The sequence below is a fragment of the Engystomops pustulosus genome, chromosome 1 (genome assembly GCF_040894005.1).
Source record: "Engystomops pustulosus chromosome 1, aEngPut4.maternal, whole genome shotgun sequence".
NCBI classification, from domain to species: Eukaryota; Metazoa; Chordata; class Amphibia; order Anura; family Leptodactylidae; genus Engystomops; species Engystomops pustulosus.
Window position 1 is genome coordinate 176,537,236 of NC_092411.1, and position 23,608 is coordinate 176,560,843.

Genomic DNA, 23,608 nt, shown 5'->3' on the forward strand with positions numbered 1-23,608 from the left:
GTGGCCATTTAAACTATGCAAGATTTACCTTTCAGCATCAGACACTGGGGCTTATTTACTAAGGGTCGCAGATCGTACTTTATCGTGCTTTGACAGGTACTTAAAAGGGGTTGGCACTGGGATTGTGTTGCATGTGGTCGGCTTTGGCGCAGCTGCGCAGACTTTCACGCGACAGAAATCGGGGGGCCTGCCGTCGGACGATCGAACCGATTCGGACAGAGAGCGGGATTAAACTTTCAAATTGTGTCACAAGACAATGCACTTACATGCACCAGGAAGAAGAAGGTGAACTCTGTCTGACCTGAGTGGGGAAGCGACACATGCAGGATATCTCGAGCACAATCTTAAAGAATCGTCGTACAATGCACTTTCTGTGGACTCCTCAGACAGATAAGTAAATGTGTCCCACTATGTGAAATCTCGTGCAGTATAAGACCATACATTTTTTATTGTAGACCATAAATCTCAACCTAAATGCCAAAAGAAGATGTTTCTGGAAGAAAGATCCTGCTATATTAACCAAAGACTACCGTCAGTACCGTATGGGTTTTGGTGGGTATTATGCAAAACAACAGTATTGGCAACAAAAAGAAAAAAAGCTCAAAGGCAGCCAATAGGTTCAGAGGCCTGTGCATACAAGGATAGGCTGCAAAATGAGAGTAACAGCAATCATAAGGTGAAACGCCATTAAGGAGCTGTATTTTATTCCATTTTAAGATTTGCTAGAAGTCTTACAGAGGTCTACTCAAGTTAAGCTGTGCTTGATGTAACAACCTCTTCAAGCAATAATAAAAAATAAAAAACCCTCAGTAATACAAAAGAAAAGTCTTTATTTACAACCTCCTGCACAACTGAAATAGCTGTGAGCAAACTAGTTCATTAAATTACAACCGCAGGTAATGAAAACAGTTACATCATATGCAGTGTGTGTGTACATACATACATACACACAACTAAATATATCTAGATTGAAAGTTGTTCTTTATTTGTCAATACTATTTTTTTTCTCTAAATATGACAAGTAACTAGGTTTCCAAAATGTCCTTTTAGGGAGGAAACATTTCTGCTATTTAAGTTGCAGCTTTTGTCCTGCAACAGAGAAAGATACTGAAAAGGCGTGCAGTTATGCTGAACAATCGTGACAAGAGTTTACGTCCTATACTCAAGCCGCTGGTCAAATTGGGTTTGCCTACCAGGCTGGCACCATAATGAGCTTTGTGGAGGTAGCTTTAAGAAGCAGGATTTTTCCAGGTCACTGCTTACAGAAACAAATGGAAGGACACAGATCAGCGTCCTGTAACATTCAGTCCATTGTGTTTTAATGGTCATCATAAGTAACCTATGGCTGCTATAGTACGTGTTTAGGTTTTTTCACTCCACTTTTTCATTGGATTTTACTAAAAGTTTTGATGGCATTCTTTCAAAGGATAAGTACTAACATTGTTATTGTTTTTACAGCTTTAAAATGCGCCTACATGCCAACGTTCTCCATAATCTGATATCACTTTAAACAAAGCTGTGGAAATGCAGTGTGTATTCAAATAACATTACATTATTTGCAGTTTCTTTCTTAAGCTTATGTTTCTACTGTGGGTATGAGTTGGTCCTGCCTTTCCTTGCTAACACCTTCAAAGTGACATATTTTAATGTTGTACTGCCTTTGTTTGGGTGAAGGTGTGAAGTGACATTTGTTGAGTCTCATTCAACGGTTTGATTCACAGTCTTTCCTGAGCGGTCTGAGATGGTAGTGTCTACACCTTGGGTCAGCTGGTCTTCTGGGGTCTTTAGAGATCCAGCGTTCAGAGGGTCGTCTTCATCATCAGTCTTTACCACAGTCCTGTCTGTAGCCAGAAACACATGTTCATCTACAGGAGTTCTGGTTGTGTCTTCTGTGTCTTCTTGCTGGATCTCAGTGGAAGGATTACTGTCTTGGTTTACGATAGGCTCTTCGTTATCTGTGTGCTGGCCCAAGCAGGCCTCAGAGCCATTGGGAGCGAGAATGGGGTTAGGAGTTGGCAAGTCTTTCTGCTAAGATAAAAAGAAATGTATAAATGTTCATGCAATTTATATGCAACTTGGATTGTGCTTAGTATTTCTTTTGCATATTGAGCATTTGCTCATTTGCTTTTTTTGGTGCAAATTTTGCTGCAGTATTTGAGTGAAAGCCAGAAGTAGATTCAAAACAGAATGGAGCATATAAATGAAGCCTTTATACAGGCGGTCCTCAAATTACAGACAACCTCTAGTTACAAACAGACTTCTCTGCACACCGTGACCTCTGGTTTAAGCTCTCTTTAGTCCCAGGCTGCAATGACCAGCTGAAAGGAGTCTGTAATCAAGTTTTATGGATAGTACGCAATCCTATGACAGCAGAAAAATTTGAAAATCCAATTTTTACTTGACAAAATAAAATATTTTTTAGTATTATAAAATATACAGTTCCAACTTCCATATAAATTCAACTTAAGAATAAACCAAAAGAACCTATCTTGTACAAAACCCGGGGACTGCCTGTATTTCACTTTTATGTTCAATAATACCTTGATTTGGCCAAAAAAAAAAAAAAAAAACGTAAAACAAACCTATTCCCAAATAAGTTGCATGTTGACAGTTAGCTCCTATTCCCGATGTGACAGAGACATACATTAGATGCCTCAGTATCCAAGTCAGCCCTCTTTTCAATTATGGGTGATGCCCATAAAAAATGGTTTTGCCAACAAATTGAGTCCGACTTTGAAACTGCATTATGTTGTTACTCATTTCTTAGATACCAATGGAGATAGCATCAATATATTCTGCAGCAAGATACCTTGTATAGGGCAATGATTGGTCCTTAATTGTAAAGTCCAAAAAAAGTGGTTCTAAACAATGCAATAAGAGTTTTAAACAGATTTTCAATTCATTTTTAACTGTATGCATGCAGAAACTATAGTAGTATTAGATTTACATTGCAGAAATTAAAGTGGATTCTCCTTGGCAAAACCTGCATCATATTTGCATGCCTTATATTTTTAGTGGAATCCGTGTTCAATATAGGAAATAATTAAATAAGTGGGAAGTGGATTTTTCAAGCAAAAATTGTGTGAATTGATAATTAGACTCCTAATGCACAAAAAGGAGCAAAAGTGAAACAGTAACAAAAGTTTATGATAATGAGGATGATTAATGTTCCTTTCATTTTTAAATACAAACTAAATACTCACAGACTGACATGCACCGACTGTAATTTCCTCGATGGGTGTGGGCCTTTTAAAGGTTCCCATAGATGTCAATCAGCATCTTGTATTACAGACTGTTGGAGACTGACTGTAATACAGGAGCAGTATATTCACAATATTGCAGAATATTGTATAAGTGATCAGACTCCATGAGGTTTAAATACGCTGGGTGGCATAAAAAAAAAAATTTAGGAATAAAAAAAAAAAAATTAAAAATGTAACATTTTTTAAAAAGTTTTAATAAAATATTAAAATAAAACATAGAGCGCATATAAAAAAAATAATCAAAACAAACCAGTAAAATCATAAACACGTAAAGGTATCGCCACATCCCAAAATGTCCGCTCTATTAAAATAGAAAAACAATTGTTTCCAGCATTGAAACCCATAACAGAAAATAGCGGCTAAATGTCCGAATCGCCACTTATTTGCCTCCAATAAAAATTTGCATAGAATGTGATTATAGAACAGTTTTCATTATAGGATGAATGAAAAAAACTCCCATCCTGCAAACAACTTACACAGTTCCATAAACTGAAAAATAAAGAAATTCCGGCTGACATAAATATGGCGATGCAACTATGGTTTTTTCCAGCTTCACAGTACATGGCACATAATATTAACTGATGCCACTAGACACTACAATTCGTCTCCCAGATTAAAAGCCCTCATATTGCTTTGTCAAAAAAAAAAAAAAGTTACAGCTTGTGGATGGAGCAGAGTGAAAAATCTCTATCTTGAAGTGGTTAAAACTGCAAAGACAACAGATCTCATAATTTTATCATTTTCATGGGGACCTAATCTAAGTTGACATGCCTTTCTGTTGTCTCATATGGGTCACCATCACAGGCACCAGCTTCTGTAGATTAGCACAAACTCCTATAACATAGATATAAGGTAGAAGAAGATACTAGTGCAACTGCCATTTCTTGATACCATAAAGAGTATGTATCAAGTGCATACAGACGGTCCCCTACTTAAGGACACCCGACTTACCGACAACCCATAGTTACAGACAGACCCCTCTGGTGAAGCTAGATTGCAATAATCAGCTGTAAGGTGTCTATAATGAAGCTTTATTGATAATCCTTGGTCCCATTACAGCAAAAAATGTTTAACCTCCAATTGTCACTGGGGCAAAAATTTTTTCTGGATCTACAATTATAAAATATACAGTTTCGGCTTACATACAAATTCAACTTAAGAACAAACCTCCGGACCCTATCTTGTACGTAACCTGCCTGTACCAGAAAATAATTACCATTATAATTTCTTTTCTTTTATGGTTTGAGTCGATATGCGAGTGTATAGCATCACAGCAAACCTTTAAACCACTGTTAATAAAACAAGCATCAAATCTCCTTTAATAAAAAAAAAAAATACAAAAAAAAAAAAGTGGCATGAAAGAAACATTTTACCTTCCCATTGTGTTAATCATCAAATATTTACTCAACTTTGTCTTGAAGGAAAACTAAATGTTTTAATTCCTTAAACAGAAAGTCATATCAAACTGGTATTCACCACAAAACCGCTGCCAGTCCAGAACAAAGGAAGCTCCTTTCGCCATAGGGCCACAGACAGACTTGTGAGGAGGGTACATGGAACTAGATAGAGGAGAGCAGGTTGTCCCCTTTGCATAAGTGCTAGTGCCACAAAAGTAACAAGAAGACCGATCCCATAAGCTGTAAAAGAAAAATAAGAAAACTATTTAGATGCCAAATTAGTAGAGAAAAGCACACCTCAACTTAAATAACATATTAGGTAAAGCCCGAATTTCAATTCCCTGTATTCTATCAGTAAATTTGCTGATAAGAGAACACATTTATACGCAACACATTGCTACCACCTAGAGGAAACCCAAGAAGATAGTTCTTCAGAAATGCTTTACTATTTAGAGATGCATACCTATAGTGCAAGCCAGAAAATAGATTCTTGAAGACTGTGTTAAGATGTCAAACCTATGACAATAGGCCACCAAGAGTCCTGCAAAAACATATAAAATGTGGTACAATATAATGGTATATTATACATCGGAATTAACTGTCTGCTGTCTCCGAATTTTAGGCATTGCAAAAGATTTTCTTTTTGCTTGTTTTTACTTCAGTAAGTAATTTACTTTACCTGCATAAAAATACAATAGAATTCCTGCATAGGAAACCAGGGCTGTGGAGTTGGTTAGCCAAACCTCTGACTCCTTAATTTTCCAAACTTCGACTACAGCTCCACCAAAAATGTTTACCCACTATGACTACAAAGTCCTGTTTTGCCCTAGCAGTGCTGACACAAGTAAAGGGATTCCTTCCCAATGCCTTCACTCCTGAGCATGTACATAAAGTGCAGCACACACTAATCTCAAAGAGGTGCACAAGCCATGCAGACAGCCCACATGCAGCCTGTCAAGCCACGAGTTGCAGTCCGCACCCTGCTGACACTCATAGCCCAATAAGCACTTCCAAAACTGATGAAAGTGTTGATTGGTGCAGAAAACAGAGTAGCGAACAGTACAGGTGGGAAGCCCTCACTGCTCCCTGGTCCTCTCCTGCAGGGAGGAGAAGTGGAGCCAGGAAAGGAGAGGATTTTTTTGTTTTCTATGTCTGGATTCTCCAGTATTGTCTTCTATGGGGTCTCCAGTATTATTATCTGAAATGGGCCCTGCAGTATTTTCAGTTTTATGCACTAGGGGGGTCTTCAGTATTGTCTGCTCTGGGGGTCCCCAGTAATATCTGCTCTGGGGTCAGTAGTATTATTATCTGCTCTGAATGCAGCATTTGGTTTGTGATGTGGTATTTATTGCTGTACTGTGGTTGTTTGTGCATCTAGTGGGCATATGACAGTATGGCCCTTGGACTAATAAATGTAGCTCACTCCTGCCTAAATCCTTAGATCAGGAATAGAACAGACAATTAAAGATCATTTTGACATTCTTATGTTTTATTATACATTTGTGGAGTCAGGCTCTGTCCATTTTATCACAACTCCACAGCCCTGCAGAAAGCTCCATATAGTCTGTGAGAGTACTACGGAGGTAGGCAATTTCTAACGCTCCCATAGTTTGGAAAGGAATCCAAAGCAAAATGATAACATGTTATAACCATTCACACAGTGTAGAGCAGTGATGGCTAACCTATGGCACTGGTGCCAGAGGTGGCACTCGGAGCCCTTTCTGCGGGCACCCAGGCCTTCACCAGAGATGACTCCAGGTATCTTCCTGCACTCCCAGACAGCCTAGGACTTGCTGTGCACAGAGCTATTTTAAAGTGACAGCTCTACCTGGGACTATTTTCTGCTTTATTGGTGTCCTCAGGTGCTGGTATCAATGAAAACTGTGACAGAGAAGGGAGTATAAATCACAAATTAAATTTCTGTGTTGGCACTTTGCGATAAATAAGCGGGTCTTTGTTGTAGTATGGGCACTCGGCCTCTAAAAGGTTCGCCATCACTGGTGTAGAGGATAAGAATTTATGGACTTAAATATATTACTCTGAAAATACCTGGTACTAATATGTCTCCAAAACCCAGAAGAGAGAAGGGTCTGTCACAGAGAGCCAATGGTGAGGAGTTTAATCTTGGCACTTTCAAAACCATTGGAAGCTGGCATAAACATAAGGAAGTATAGTATTAAATGAGGAATAGTCACATACAGCACTTAAATAGCTGATAAGACAAAAGTAAATAAAGTTCACCCTACGTCGATGCAGCACTTTTTATTAAATTACACTTGTAGAGTTTATTGTATCTTTAAAGTCTTCAGATTCTTTTACAGAAACCTGTTACAATTGCTTGTATTACAAGGAGGGAGAAAATGTCAGTAAGTTTTCAAAATTTGCACTCCCAATATTCTTTATCCCACTTAAGACAGGTAGAGCGGACCTCATATGTCCCAAAGCGACATGTATACTCCGTAAATTTTAAATAAGTAACCTGCAAGATGTTTTTTTGTCATTGAAGCTTCCGAGCACCAAGTATGAAGACAACACAGAGGTATAAAGAAGGGATTTGAATATGTTCTGTGTGTTAACATTAACTGATGCAAAAGCGGATATCCAATATATGAAGTGGCCCCAATTCTGTTAGCTCCTACCCTTGTAGCAATTGATACGATCTAAGTTCATTACCTCCGTAGCAGGAGCTAACGGTATTTTTTTACAGAAGTTGAAAAACATGGTAGCTTTCTTCCAACAACAGCACCGCACCTGCCCATTATCTCCTTTTTGGCATATATATGACAACCTATAGTCTCCTAGGAAGGGATAGTCACCACTCACCTCCCTTAAAAACAAATAAAACATACTGTGAATCAGTTCCTTTACCTTTATTTGAAAGGAAAGCTAGTAAAGAGAGGGTTTAGGAGTTATTAATCAGGCCAATGAATGGGAGATTTATTCACATAGTTTTGATGACTAAAAACTTCAAGCAGCATAACAATGATATTATTGTTAGATGTATCAGACAACTTCTCAGTCAGCGATGCACTCACTTGAATATAATGGCTTGACATTATGTACAATGATACTAATGTATCATCATGTAAATTAGAAAGTTCTGCCCTTACTTATATTAAATTAATGAAATGTGTATTGTAATTGAATATACACCAAGAATTCTCTTTTGTATCCATAGAGGTTTATGAAAAAAATCTGAAACAGAGTGATTTTACACCTAATAAAAAGTGCAAAGAGTTGGTTGAGGTTGTGAAAGACAAACCACTGCAGTCTTCATTTTTTATACTGTGAGTGAGGATGAAGTGTTAACAAGCCACAAATAAAATTAAAAATTGCAATAAACCTTTTCCTGAGTAGATGAGTCTGATGGACCTGCAGCAACTTCTACCATAATACTTTCACCACTCTGCAGAAAAAAAAAATGTTTTATAGTACTGGAAAGCAAGCTTGCAATGCAATGACTATGCTCACAGTGTAGTAGAACTCATACCTTTGTAAAAAACGGTGTGATGAACACAAAGAAGACATCATACACAAAGAGCACAAGCAACAGTAATGTGCAGCTCTGAAAGAAAATATTGGAAACTTATAAAACAAAACTAAAGAGCACTAAAACAATTGCTTTCAAAGAGTGCATACTTGGTGGCCCATGGGCAAGGCCACAACTGCTGGTCCACCTGTCTTTCCATTTTTACGCCATACAGCGTTGTGCCTTAAACATTTATTAACAATGGCCAAGTTTAACATTTGTGTCCTTAGAAACTGTAACTTTTTGATTTTTTGAAGTTATATGTGTGCTTGTTATGTGTGAGATAAATTGTAAATTTTGTGCCATGTACTGGGAAGCTGGAAAAAAATTTTGCTCCATATTCTGAAGGGCTTTATTTTTACAGCTTTTTAAATGACGCCTCTCCTTTATGCTATAGATAAGTGCAATTGCAAAGATACCAAATTTATATAGTTTAGTTATGTCTTAATAGCTTGAAAAAAAAATTCATAAACCTTGTATTTAAAAAAAAAAACCTATATTTTTTTCACACTTAAGTGTAAAGAGCTGTGTAAAGTGTCAATGTTTGCAAGATTGGGGGACATTTTCATGAATGTCATTTTTTAAAACCTGTACAACCTTTTAAATCACATTTTACTCAAATTTTTATTGGAAAAAATATGGTGAAAAAACTGTTGATTCAGACATTTAGCCACTATTTTCTGTTCATCACCGGGAATAATTGTTTTTACATTCTAGGGCAGCACGGTGGTTTAATGGTTCATACTACAGCCTTGCAGTGCTGGGGACCTGGGTTCAAGTCAAGTGTTCAAGTGTTTGCGTGGGTTTCCTCCAGGTCCTCTGGTTTCTTCCTACACTCCAAAAACATACTGGTAAGTTGTTAAGATTGTGAGACCCATTGGGGACAGGGACCGATTTGGCAAGCTCTGTGTAGCGCTGCGTAATCTGTTTGCCCTATAAAAATAAAGGAATTATTACTACCGTATATACTCGAGTATAAGCTGAGGTACCTAATTTTAGCACCTATTGACTCAAGTATAAGCCGAGGGTGGGAAATGCATTGCTCACAGCCCCGCCAGTATATAGCCAGCACCCAGTAGTATATAGCCAAGAGGAGCCGAAAGACCTGCGGAGGCACCGGAGCATCGTAAGCAGAAGAGGACCTACGGGGGGACATTGGAAAGGTGAGTACAGTGTTCTTTCTTTTTTTATAGACTCGAGTATAAGCCAAGTTATTGGTTTTCAGCACAAATTTTGTTCTGAAAAATCTGGCTTATACTCAAGTATATATGGTATTATTATTTATTATTATATTTGAATAGGATATTTTGGGATGCAGCGATATCCAACATATGTATGATTTCTTTTAAACTTTTTTTAAATTACTATTATTTCAGCCCCCTAGGTTCCGACCGCCCAACTTATATTAAGATGGGCAGTCACAAAGGGGTTAAATATTCCTTTTAGAAATGTAGCAGGCACAGCTATAACTTTGTTTGGAGAAAGCTCAGCGCATGAGCTCTCTCCTTACAAGCCCTGCAGCACCAAGTACGTTGTGAAGTGTGAAGGTGTTGTCATTGCTTCTTTTACTTAACTACCATTGGTTTAGTTGCCTTTTATGCCGCCTGGAGAATCAAGGGTCTTCCTGGTGACCACATGAAACAGTTGCCAGCCCACTAACAGCTTCACAAAAGAACCACCAGAGAAGCAGTGCTGGTTATGGGAACAGGTAGGTAAGCAAACCATTGATGCGACAAAAACACCCTTAAATCTGGTTACAGTCACCGACCAGATTGTCAGGCCTATGTTTTATCAGTAACTTGATCTCGACTGATTATAGTGCAAGGATATAAAGTTTAGCATCATCAGTAGATTTACTGGTAAAAGTATTTTTAAGCAACATTTTCAGTATGTATTGTAGTCTATTGAAAGGCTATTATAAAAGCTATAGTTACACAATGTTAATCCTAGTTCCTACCTTAAATGTGGGAAGGCGGATTGCTTTCAACATATAAAGACAGAAAGCTATGCCAAGAATATCCTGGAGTATCCAGGCCCATCTGAAAGAAATAATATAGTGTACTACAACTGCAAATGGAGGTCATGTCACGGTCTTTACTGTGTTATTAGATATACTTACTGATCCTCGTTTCTGAACACTCCCCATATCACACTGACGGCAATGCAGAAGCTTGCCAGCAGGAGTTTCCAAATAGGTGGCCGGTTATGGAAATAGGGCAGGTTATTTTCTGGCACTCTAATAAGGAGAGGAATGAAAAGTAAACATTTTTACCGGCTTTAAGTTCTTCATATTTGTATGTATGCTCCTGCATCAAGGAGAAAATCACAACCCCTATTGTTATTATTATACATAATATCTTTCATTGTAAAATTATTTGTAACAATATTTTTGTTCTCACCTGCACTTCCCATACGGAATTATACGGACAAAAGGAGAAAGGCAGCTGTAAAGCCCAATTGATGCAGCCAAACAGAATATTCCAATGATTATATAAACTGTGTATAAAAAGAATATCTAGCTTAAACATCGATATATTTGTATCAATATAGACATGCATATCATATGGATATGATACAACCTCTTCTCTTAAAGGGAGCCTCCCACTTCCCCACACTTTATAATGTGTTGGCAGCATGTTGTAGAGCAGTGGTGGTGAACCTATGGCACGGGTGCCAGAGGTGGCACTCAAAGCCCTCTCTGTGGGCACCCAGGCCACATTGCCCCAACCAGTTCACCAGACACGGCTCAAAGAATATAGATGGTGCTCTCATCATTATTTTGAGGCAACACATCCTTGGCTTCTTCGGACTGTAGAAAGAGTGAGAAGGTATGGACAGGAGCGGTTTATGGATGGAGGTCCTTCTTCTGTTGAATTTGTGGCAGAACAGAGAGCAATAAGTTACTGCCTAAATTGTTGCGTTGGCACTTTGCAATAAACAAATGGGTTTTAGTTGTTATTTGGGCACTTGGTCTTGAAAAGGCTTGCCATCACTGTTGTAGAGAATGCACTTAGATTAAAAATACCTTTATGCCATATGACCATTATGCCATGACTTAGAAAATAAGTTGTGTTGGAAATCACAGTGCATTTCTCTACAAAATTCTGCCAGCACATTGTAACACTCTGTGGATGACTCCTTTAAAAAAAGTGGTCCAATTAAACCCTGGATGTTAAATATTTTACTCAATGTTTAATCATTCAGATGAGAGAAACAATGCAAGGCACTACAATCGAGCAAATGTGTCACAATAAACAGCAGATTTGTATGGCCAAAACTACTGACATTTATTGTTCTATTTGTGCATATAATACAATTTCCTTACCTAAACGGTCGTAGAAGTTGAACAGAAGGACCAACATAGAGCAGCACATAACGACAAACACACAGATCATGACAGGAGTGACATCTACAGTTTCATCATCATGTTTCTTATCTGCTCCATCATCCCTCTTGTGTTTCATATAGCTCCTTAAGTAGAGAAAAGAAATTTCATGAAATAAATATATTGCATTATCGCAATTTACCTTACCTTTGATTCATAAGTTGTATGTATGCTTGTATGGATGTAGATGTGTTTGTTTAATGTATTCTTATTTAGCTTTGACGCATTTTCACCATGACTCCGGTTCGTTTGATGCAGCTTAATTATCTCAATGTATGTAACATTATGCCTTACAAGGCACATTGCTCAGAGATACAAGTAATTATATTATGCCATTGTATACGTGCCATAAAATTTTGTTGTTGTTTTTGGACTGTCCAAGTATTAAGTCCTGTATGATTTGTCTTGTACTTTCCAATAAATGTTCATTGAGCATAAATATATTGCATTATATCAATATACATGAACCATTGTGCTCAATTACTGTACATCTATATAAAAGGGTAAAGAGCACAGCACTCGGCTATCTTGACACTCCCTTTATATCGATTTGAGAGCCCGGTCTCATGCTTGACCGACCACTTCATCACTCAGTAAGTATGGAACTCATGATCAGCGAGGTTCCAGCAGTCAGACTCCCACCAATCACACTGTTACCCCCTATTCACAAGATAGAGTATAACAATCAAACTTGGGGTATCTACATGTACTGCGAAAAAGAAGACAACAGAACCACCATATGCAGTATACTAGGCCATGTGTCACCTCTCTTGGACACAATTATAACATTCAGGACCTTGGGAAAGCTGGCTGACATAAACATATGGGAGCTTGTAATTACAAATGGAGTTTATTCAAGACATGACTAATCAACCGTGCTTGATCACTCATATACAGCAGCTGGGGCAAGTTCTTATGGGCCATCATTTGTCTGAGTGTAGGGACTGTTTACATAGGAACAGTTGTGGACTGTCCTTGTCAGGGCAGGAGTCTGTGGGACCACTAGGGTTAAAATAGCCCACAGGGAAATTATAGGGCTTCAACCCATTGCCCTCCCCTGGCCAGAAGTGACGCGGACCATTGAGGATATATCAATTTCCCTGAGGCGACACCAACTCATGCGTGAGACTGTTCCTTTACTATCAAATATATGTCCTATGCTTTATTGGTTTGATGTGCCTTTTTGTATATTTATGACTGGTTCCACGATTGTGGCACCTACTATCATTATTGTTTGAAACTCATTTTTTTCGTATTGTACTGTGCATAGCAGTTTTTTTTATCTGTGATTTATTAAATGTTAAGTTTTATGTATTTATTTTGACTTGACTCATCAGTGCTGAATTCATTATTCTGCCTACAAGCACAACCCAGGGATTACATCATCCTCTCCTGCAGAGAATAACTAGAAGCACTGAGCCCAGCCACAGTAGCAAGACATATTCCTTATCATAATTATTTTTTATCAGCAAAACCACTTAGCACAGGGATTAACCAAGATATGATCCTGCAGTAGTGTAGCTACAGCATTCTCAAGGTATGTTTGCTTCAAGATGCATAAAATCAAATGGTAGGTTTCCTTTAAAGTAGAATATTTATTATTTGTTCCAGGAACCGTTAATTTGCTGTGGGATTCTGAAGAATTCTTCCCGCAGTACAATAACATTTATATAATAAATTTAGGTACACTTTATTCATGTTTTATTAAAACTTTTTTCCCCATTTATGACAAATAAAAAAAAAAAAATCAAAATTCAGTAGTTACACTGTCCACTAAGGTGCAACTCACTTATTAGATTGGCAGGATTTTAACTGCTATTGTAGAGTAAAGAGACAATAAAAACTCTATACAGGCGGTCCCCTACTTAAGGACACCCGACTTACAGACAACCCATAGTTACAGACGGACCCCTCTGCCCACTGTGACCTCTGGTGAAGCTCTCTGGATGCTTTAAAATAGTCCCAGATTGCAATAATCAGCTTAAAATTGTCTGCAATGAAGCTTTATTGATAATTCTTGGTCCTATTACAGCAAAAAAAATTGAAACTCCAATTGTCACTTGGGCAAAAAAAAAAAATTGTCGGGAACTACAATGATAAAATATACAGTTTCGACTTACATACAAATTCAACTTAAGAACAAACCTACAGTCCCTATCTTGTATGTAACCCGGGGACTGCCTGTATACACATACACACAGATGAGGGTCTGCATTCATCTCCCCTATTATCCCAAATACACTGTACATCATCACTTCATGGACAATGGAAAAAAAAATGATGTTTTTATATAGTTAGTTAATTGACAATTTTGACAATATAACCACATTCTTCAACGGTCAACTCTAAGGCTATATTCACACGAACGTATGGGGGACGTATATACGGCCGACGTATATACGGCCGATATACGTCCCCCATACACTCCTATGGGCGCACGGCACCCTACGGGAGCGGTACGGTGCAGCACACGTGCGGCACCGTACCGTTCCGTACCCGGGAAAAAGATAGGACCTGTCCTATCTTTTCCCGTAATACAGGGCCGTGCGCCATAGGTTGCTATGGAGAGGGGCGGGGGTGAGCTGCGCTCACCTCCTCCTCCTCTCCCCGTACACTGCCGTTGCCCGCTATGGTACGGTACGGGCGGGCAACGGCAGTGTGAATATAGCCTAATAGTTAAATGTCCAAACATTTAAAGGTTACAATGGGGTTGACTTACTTCTTAACATCTCTGCTTCCAGCCCAGTAGCCTCCAGTAGCGACAGTTCCTACAGCCATTATAAAAATAATGACCATGTTGTAGTCTACCACAGGCTCATTTGGTGCATACATTGCCACTTTTACAGAACGGCCAAATGTCTGTAAAAAATAAAAGAAGTCACAACTGTTAGAGAAATTGGGGCACATTTACTAAGGGTCCGCAGCCGCGAATCCGTCGGGTTTTTCCCGAATATTTCCACTTTGCACTGTATTTCACGGGATTGTGGCGCACGCAATCGATTTTTGGCGCAATCGCGCCGACTTTCGCGCGACAGAAATCGGGGGCGTGGCCACCAGACAACCCGAAGGATTCGGAAAAACCGCAGAATTTAAAAAGCCATTTGTGTCGCAAGATCAAGCACTCACATACACCAGAAAAAAGCAGGTGAACTCCGGCATACAGATGCCCTGCCACATTAAATGTGACACATTATGAAATCTCTAAACGTTACACCTAGATTAGTGCTCGAGCCAGACACAGAACTTTTATTGCGCATTAGTTTGTAGCAGACCTCGGCTTTTTTGGCTCGTGTGAGCTTCCCTGTCTGTAATACACCCACTGTTCTGCCACAATGTACAGGACTGCTCTGAGCTCAGGCAGCGCTGACGTCACTGCGTTACCGACGCTGGGCGATAGGTGTGCATTTAGTGCAAATGGGCACCTGTTACATGCTTTTAGCCTTAGACAACACCTTCCCCACCGGTAATAAAGTCGGATTAACTGCATTTTCTGAAATCCAAATTTTAGGCCCGAACCGGGGTATGAAACCAACACCATGCAGTCACTATATGGCTGGCCAAACCAAGCTCTCCCACCTGCCTCTGCCCCACCATGTGTTGTAGCTGTAAGGTTAGGAAACATACTCAGGGGTTTGGGGATGAAAATCCACCATTATGCTTTTCTTTCAAAGTGTGATCAACCTCCAAATTGCTCTAAACTTCCGACAGAAACTCTAGATTCCGTGAAAGAACCTGTCAGGGACTCACACTGGAGAATTACATATATAATACACCTTATATACTTGAAACAGAAAAACACCAAACACAATAAACAATTCTTATTTTTTTCTTCTGTCTATTGTCCTTTCAAAGCCTCAACACAATTAATGTGCATAATGGCACATGTAATGTGTCATAATTCTTACCTTACTTATATCTAGCATATCCGTGTAGCTAAGAAGAGCCACAGGAATGTCAATCTCCTCATACTGGCTACGGTTACCTCCAGGAGGGACCTAAAAAACATTAAAATATAAAAGTTTTGATTTATTACACACGTTTACCAATGACTTTCAGTTTATGGTTAATGAAAATCTATTTGTTTCTGGAGTCAGGAACCAGAAAAAAACAAAACCCATATTATCTGTAAAGGTTTTCCCCTAAAGCCCATTTATTTCCTATCCACATTCCATTTCTGGTGACCTCCCCTCCACCATTACACATTGATCCCCTAGAAGTCTACGGGGAGCAGGATGAGCTGATCCCGGCATGCAGCCATCTCTTTCAATAATGTCACTTTGAGAACTTCAGTGTGATTTCTACTGTGTAAAACTACCATTAATATATGGCCAGGAATCAGCTAAGAACATCTCTTGCCAAGAACAATCTGCAATGCATATTCTTACTTGAGCCAAAACTGCACTGGATCATACTGTCAGTTTAGAACATAACTCACTTTCAGTTAGCCAGTTCCATTGCCTGTCAAACCCTTCTGAAGTGCAACAGGGGCATCTGTTGCCCAAGGTGACCATTATTCTGCAGGCTAAAATGCCACACACTTATTGCGAGTGTGCGGCCGTGCACAGCTGTTTTCTCCAGCACATGGCGGTATGCCCACATGGTGGGCTTACCGTGTGTGAATGTACCCTTATGTGATATGAAAATATGATAAATTATTTAACATCTAATTCCTAAGGTATAATTCATTTCTGTATGGTTTTAGATTATACAAGGTTATTTCTATACTCACCAGCCTCTCCCGACTGACAATGAGCAATCCACGAGCACCATTGATCTGTGCTAGGCGAACTTTTTCATAGAAAGTACAATTTCCCCTCATTACCATGGGAATACTGTTACTGAATCCACCATCTGGGACATCCGTTGGGGAACAAAGTACAGACATGGTCTGATCCTGGAGGTGGAGCAAGGCCTAAAAAAAATAAAATGTTTCATTTGATCCTTTCAATTACACCACTTTAATCTACAGTATAACCTAACGGCAGGTAAGAATTTATTGTCAATTTCTTTGGAGGTCTGCACAATGTGTTCATGTTATTTCTAAACATAGCTACCAGGTGAGGCTATCACGTTACATGAGGGCTTCATTAGGGGTGCATCCACACCTTCAGCATTTTAGATATAGATGTCCAAACAAGGAGTGGAGTGAAAATAGAGGAGTAGCAGCACTACCACTTGGTTGGTTGCTTTTGGCTTCAAAAATAGCATCTGAAAAACTGAATGTGTAGATGTAGCCGGAGGTAGAGAAAAACGCATTGGAAGCTCATAGTCTGCATGAATATTGATTCATTCTCTGGTGAAGGACCAATTTTCTACAGGCATTCACAAAAAATGTTTCCAACCTGAGGTTGGGGCCGATTCATAGGCGTTTGCGAGGGTGTACAGTTTACAGCGCTTAGAGAGTCCCTGCCCACACCCTTGAGTTTTACACTGACCATCACTGAGTGATAGGAGTTAGGCCCCTTCCACATTTGTGTTGCAGATCCCTCAGAGCCTGATCAGAAAGCGATCTAGGTTTGGTCAGTGAAAAACTGACATTTTGCATCAGTTTTCAGTCAAAGTTTGTTCAGTGTCTCAGTTTTACATGCGCGTTTTCAAAGCAATTTCAATGCATTTTTCATGCCCAGATAATGCGCGTGAAAAGGACTCAGAACTGAGCTCTATCTTTTCTATGGCAATTGATACGTGAAAAACACATTGCACTTGCCTGTGTCTCAGAGTGCAATGCGTTTTTGATGCATCTTTTATGACTTTTATGGTGCGTTTTTCCACGTGCGTGACTTGCAAAAGTAGAGCATGCTGAGATTTAAACGCGCATTAAAAAAAAACCGTGCGTGTGTGCGTGACAAAAAATGCAAGTCTGAAAAAGCCCATTGATTACAATGGGTCAGAGTGCAATGCAAGTTCTGCACGTCAAAAAGCATGTGCAGAACACGCGCGTGAAAAACGCACGTGTGGAAGGGGCCTTAAAATAGCAATAAAACTGAGTAAAAATTGTAAAATAAGGGTTTTAAAATTATCTTTATTGTGTAAACATCAATAGGGGATTGAGATTTGAGAATTTTCTTTCATGGGAAAACCCCTTTAATAAGAATTATGGCTTGGGTTTTAAACAAAAATGCTCTATATTCCAAATTGATTTTCCGATTTTTAAACAAATTGTGGTACAGGTTTGCAGCAGACAAAATGGCTCCACCCATCTGACAGTATAGATCTGAAAATAATCACAATGATTACACAGGAAAGGTTCTGGCTAAAATCCCACACACACCTGAATCAGTGGAAAAGTTGAAGTTAGTAAAAGTGATGGAAGTGTTTCTCTGAATAATATTAATGCCTATTTTCTGTCTTGGTATTAGATGAAACTCGCTATTTCACAACACTTTCACAGACAAAAAATAGTATTTAAATATCCTACCAGAGCAATTTTCCCAGAGCTTTTTCAAGAAAAAAAAGTGATAACTAAAAGGCTCAGTTCTCAAAGTTTTCCATTGTGAAAATGGGATATCCTCATAGTGAATCTTTGCATTCATTTGATATAGATTTTTAATTAAAAGTTAAAAAAAAACGTACAAAATACTTATAATTGTACATCAGTATACCATAGAAAATCTGACTGAGGCCTCACCCACACCATCGTATAAGAGGCCCCGAGCTAGCCGCACAAAATGCAGTTGGTTCAAAGCTCCCAATGGGGTCTATAGTGCACATTCACGGTGTGCAAAGGCCATAGAATATAAAGCAGGTCCTATTCTGGTCCGTATTGCAACACGGACAGGCACTTTCAATTGACATGACCGATGTGTTTTTTGTGGTCTTTATACGTGTGTATAAACAATCTATAAACAACAAATAAGAATATTTGGTGAAAATCAAAATTTATGTCCAAGACTGTATACATTTTCTGCAGAAGCAACTCTTCAAGTCAACATGAGGAAAAATGTACTCACAGCTTTGGTAAGGTCATGAGGCAGGTGGGCCCATTCTGAGTTGAAAAGAATACAGTAATCTTTGGCACTGCCTTCACTTTTATCTGATATAACATGAACCATCCCATATTCACAAAGTACCTAGGAAAAAAAATAACAGGTTCTTCTGGAATGGCAAATAGATCTGCTTCAGTGTTAAAAAAAAAAAATAATAATAATAATAATAATGAATCCATGAAAAAACATGATACATGTAGTAACAATTTAAATAGGTTTAATGTGGTAGTCAGCATTAAAGAGAACCTGTCAACCTAACTAACCCAAATAAAAAATATAAAAAATAATATTTCCCTACATGGTTCCTTTCCATGGCTGCAATGTTAAAAAAAAGTTGTTTTCAAATTTCTATTCAACTCACGTGAAATCACATCAGTATCCATGGATGCATGGAGTAGTCCAGGGAGGCTGCTGTCATATGATCAGATACATACATGGGGTAGAGATTGCAAATGAAACTGGGTAAAAGACATCACACTGGCCACATGACATGCTAAGGCATTGGACATGGGGAAGAGTATAGATGGTAGGTAATATAAGATAACGTTGATTTATGGGGATGTAAGGAAAACAATTTTTAGCTAAAAGAAGGGTTTAGCTAAAAGAAGAGTTAATAGGTCTATACGGGAAACATAGTGACAGCATCCAGGATGAAAGATTGTAAACCAAGCACACTGACATACTGCTGTGTGCTCCCTCTGGCAGGATCTGCTCTTATTTCGCCCTTATTCTATTTTAAATAAAGGTTTTAACCATTATGCAAATTAGCCTGGTAGATCAGGTAGATTTGCATAATTTTTAAAACTAAGAAGCTATAAGAAGGGCATAAAAGAACAGAGGGGGCACACACCAGCATGTAAGTGTGCTTGGTTTACAATCTTTCATCCTGGTGGTAGATGTCCTTTAAGAACAGCCACTCTACATGTGTGTGGGCCATTGGCAGTCTGGACAGTGTGTTTGTGGGATTCCACACTGCTAGGGACAGGATCATATTGAAATAATTTGTAAAGAAACTCTTCTTGCCGACAAAACAGCAGCACTGACAATGTGATCACTGAATTATATAATCACTATGATGCACAGGACCCTTTGGGAAAGAGGAGATTCCCATCTTTAAGATTCCAAAATCCTTTACTAACAATGGAGTCCAAGAAGTGATATTCCCCCTCCCTTCAGCATCAAAAATTGTCTTCTGTCAGGCAAAAAGATTCTTTCATGCTCACCGGCCTGTGACTCTGGAGGCGATTTTTTTAAAAAAGATAGAGTTTTATGAGGGCTTGCTTCTGTGAATAACATTTTCATGGGAACCAATCACCTGAAACCTGCGCATGTGCCATTTCAGTACCCCTTGACCATAGCCCCTTATAGTTTAACACCCTATGGTTGGGGCTATGGTTCCAGCCTGATATTATATCTAGCGCAGCGCTCGTGCACGGAAATTAAGTCTACGTCAGGTCACACACAGGCAGGTCACCCTGGAAACCACAGATGTGTGTACGAGTCCATAGAAATGCATTTCTCCATGTTATTCTTTAAAATACCTTATAGCAATCCAACAAAAACAGCGCTGTGCAGTAAGGGGCACAAAAACCTCAAGAAAATAAAAATTCCTGACCGTATGCCAGGAATTGCAACTTTCTCCATGCCTTGTATGCCAGAAAACTGAAGATTTAGCCCACATGCACACAAATGTTGTTTTTGTTGGTGTGCTGTAATTTCAACAGATAGCACACAGACAAATTAATTTTGTGCTCACACACAGAGTTATGTTTTCCATGGCCCTGTGTATGCTCCAACTTCTCGCGCTGGACACAAGCAGTTCCTATAGATTCAGGACACATCCAATTCATATGGATCTGTGATACAAGTTTGTTGGGCTTATCATTGGAATTATAAATGAAGGCAGAAAAGATTTTTATGACTAAAAGTAAACTGAAAATTTGGGGATTTCAATTATTATTCCTGAGAACTAAGAGATGTCAGATGTTTCTGTTTGCCCTGTTTTTAATTAACAAGTAGAGTAAGAAAACAGATCTTCGGTGTATGGACAGAATCCAGCAGAGCATTGCACCATGAGCAGTCACACACATATATAGACTGGCTGCACATGTCCTGTCTGTTTGCTGAGCCTATACCTGACCCCAATGACCACCAGAAATAGCCAGGACACAGGTACTATGCAATGATGGGCTGCATTCCCTGATACAATGCACATGAACCATATACCTCCAATAAGACCACACAACTATGATGCTTCCTGAAGAAAATCAGGGAAAACCTAGGGGCAGGCTAGAGCTGAGCCTGAGAACACTCATTTCCGTTGTACTCATTGTAATGAATGTCATGTGTAGAGCACTGCACATTGTGCTTTCTGGTAGACATGATAAACTTATTATAGTCTGTTTCTACACAGTGTGGCATTCGCCATGTGACAGTATCAGTACATCTCAGTGTGCACAGTCTGTGTGAAGCTGATGGAAGTAATGTATATCTTGGGAAGATGAGGACATATCTATGACATATACACTGTACAGTAATCGTGTGTGGTGCACATAAAGGACCTGCCATAGTCACTGCATCACAAAGAACTCCCTGGCGCTGTCAGTATTGATGCAAAACATGTAGAAACATTTATTGATGAAACTCCACTACTAAACACTTTCCTACAGTGGTGTGGTGTTGGTGTGTCCAGTGCTTTGTTTGGGTCATTTAACCTGTAGGATTAGTGACCAGGTGATGTCATTAATCTACTGCAGTACTGTATTTGGCTGTATTATGGAGGATAACACTGGTGTCATAGCTGTACAGGCAGCACACTGCCAGGATGGGGTTAGGGGGCACTAGCTGTATTATGGAGGATAACACTGATGTCATAGCTGTACAGGCAGCACACAGCCAGGATGGGGTTAGGGGGTCACTAACTGTATTATGGAGGATAACACTGATGTCATAGCTGTACAGGCAGCACACTGCCAGGATGGGGTTAGGGGGCACTAGCTGTATTATGGAGGATAACAGGATGGGGTTAGTGGGCAGTAGCTGTATTATGGAGGATAACACTGATGTTATAGCTGTACAGGCAGCACACTGCCAGGATGGGGTTAGGGGGCACTAGCTGTATTATGGAGGATAACAGGATGGGGATAGGGGGCACTATTATTCTAGCATATTATGGCATATTTTTTTGCATTACAAAGCATGCAGACAATAGAGTGACAGGTGACAGTATGGCTGCAGTCTGCAGTGTGGCACATGAGGAGTAATGTCAGGTAATGCTACCACAGGACCCTGGCATAGAGGGAGGGCATACACCGGGTAAAGGAGCACACAAGGACAAGAGGCAGCACCCGAATCACGGGAGACATCTTTATACTATGAAATACACACGGCACTCACCTGGGGGGCTATGCATGACAGAAGAACAAAGAGAGCCTTCATGTCTCCTTACCGGTAGTGCCCCCAGCCCGGGAGGACACCCACACAACCAAGAATACTGCCAGTCAGCTGGTACTCAGCGCCATGCTGTGCACATGCGCATAAAACGAATGCAGCGTAACCCCGCCCCCCACAAGCCACAACAGCTGCCCACATAGCGCGGCCCGGGTCAGGAGTGGGGCTGCTCCTCCATCTCCTCCTCTGGCTCTCTAGAGCAGGAGGGCGGGCGCGGGCTCGGCAATGGGCAGTGTCCAGTGTTGTGTTTGTAAACAGGGAAACTAAACCCTCCATGTACTGAATATTGACGGAAACAACAGCTCCCATGGTCTCCATTAGAAACAGAACAGTGTGTGGTTTTATAAAGGAGGGCTGACAGCAAGGAGCGCGCAGAGCCAGGGTACACCCTGTTTCCCCTGAAATAGCACCTCACCCGAAAATGAGACCTGCTCATTTTCTTAGAAATAAAAGGCTTCCCCTGAATATTAGCCCTAGCGCAGTCATTGCTACAGCTCCCCCTGCTCCATACATTAGTATTAGTAGATCTTTATATACTACAAGAGGAAGAATTCATGGGATAAAATCATCCACTTGTGTTGCAAATGTGATACCAGCAGCTGCCCGTACAAGAAGGGCTCATTTAGGACCTTACGTTTTAAAACACATTACTACGGCTAAGGAGAAGTGATTTGCCTAATTACATTACTCTTAACATTTGATTTACAAAACCCAGTGTAAACATGACGTTAACGCAAATATGTAAAAAAAATAAACATATTGTTAACACATGTTAACATTACGTTTAGTAAATGTTAACAGTAAATACAATTAAGCAAATCACCTCTCTTAGTGACTTAGCGCTCAGCTCAAGATCTGAGCCGAACTGGCAACGGGATACACGTGGTGCCAGCTGCAACTAAAACAGTGTAACACCTGTGGTCGGAGTCGTCTCTGATCGTGGGTGTTTAACCCATTAAATGCCACGGACCGCGGCATTTAACCTGCTTGGGGGGTCTTTCCCCATGTCCCGCAAAAAAACAAGCCATCAACCAGCTCCAAAAAGTTAAAATGTTCTGCCACTTGGAAGACGGCAATACAAAAATGATATATTTTTCCCCTCATTAGGTTTTATTCGCCAAATTTAGTTAAACGTAAGAAAAAATATTCAGTTATGGTATCCCTATAATCGTATCGACTCGTAGAATAAAGATAACATGATTATTGGGCTATACAGGTGAACACCAAAAAAAAAAAAAAAAAAGTAAAAAATCCAGTACAGAATTGATGCTTTTCTACTCCTGCCCTAAAAAAAATGTTCCTAAATTTTTAACAGTAGGGGATACCAACCCCAAAATGGTAACACTGGAAAAAGCATCTCATCCCGCAAAAGAAAAATGCCACCACATGGCCCAAAAAACGAAAAAGCCAAAATTTTATTGCCTACAAAAGGATCCGATGGAAAAACTAAAATCCTGGGAGTTGTAGGACGCTCCGTCCCTTCTGCGAGTTTTGAGAAAGACCAGCAGGTTGAAACGCGCGTTGGGGGCTTCATACGCCAGGTAATTATGGTTCACAGGTTATCCGATTCACAGATATACATGATGTACTATATATGA

At 39.6% G+C, this 23,608-nt stretch overlaps 2 protein-coding genes across 3 annotated transcripts in view; one reads left to right on the forward strand and one right to left on the reverse strand.

Annotated features, from left to right (window-relative positions):
• Positions 1 to 23,608, forward strand: part of LSM7 (LSM7 homolog, U6 small nuclear RNA and mRNA degradation associated) — a 528,664-nt gene that overhangs the window by 486,979 nt on the left and 18,077 nt on the right. The gene's annotated exons all lie outside the window — the stretch shown is intronic.
• On the reverse strand, positions 811 to 22,178 carry SPPL2B (signal peptide peptidase like 2B). Of its 2 annotated transcripts, none has more exons than XM_072113929.1 (15): positions 21,957 to 22,178; positions 18,525 to 18,644; positions 16,304 to 16,486; positions 15,480 to 15,569; positions 14,294 to 14,433; positions 11,515 to 11,660; positions 10,589 to 10,685; positions 10,309 to 10,425; positions 10,147 to 10,228; positions 8,151 to 8,225; positions 8,004 to 8,066; positions 6,710 to 6,809; positions 5,124 to 5,201; positions 4,740 to 4,900; positions 811 to 2,025 (listed from the first exon to the last, which is right to left on the reverse strand). In XM_072113929.1, the coding sequence occupies exons 1-15, from the start codon at positions 21,996 to 21,998 to the stop codon at positions 1,699 to 1,701; spliced, it is 1,821 nt and encodes a 606-aa protein (XP_071970030.1). In that variant the 5' UTR covers positions 21,999 to 22,178; the 3' UTR covers positions 811 to 1,698. The 2 variants fall into 2 exon arrangements, with proteins under 2 accessions (XP_071970030.1, XP_071970029.1); XM_072113928.1 differs by having other exon boundaries at positions 811 to 2,028.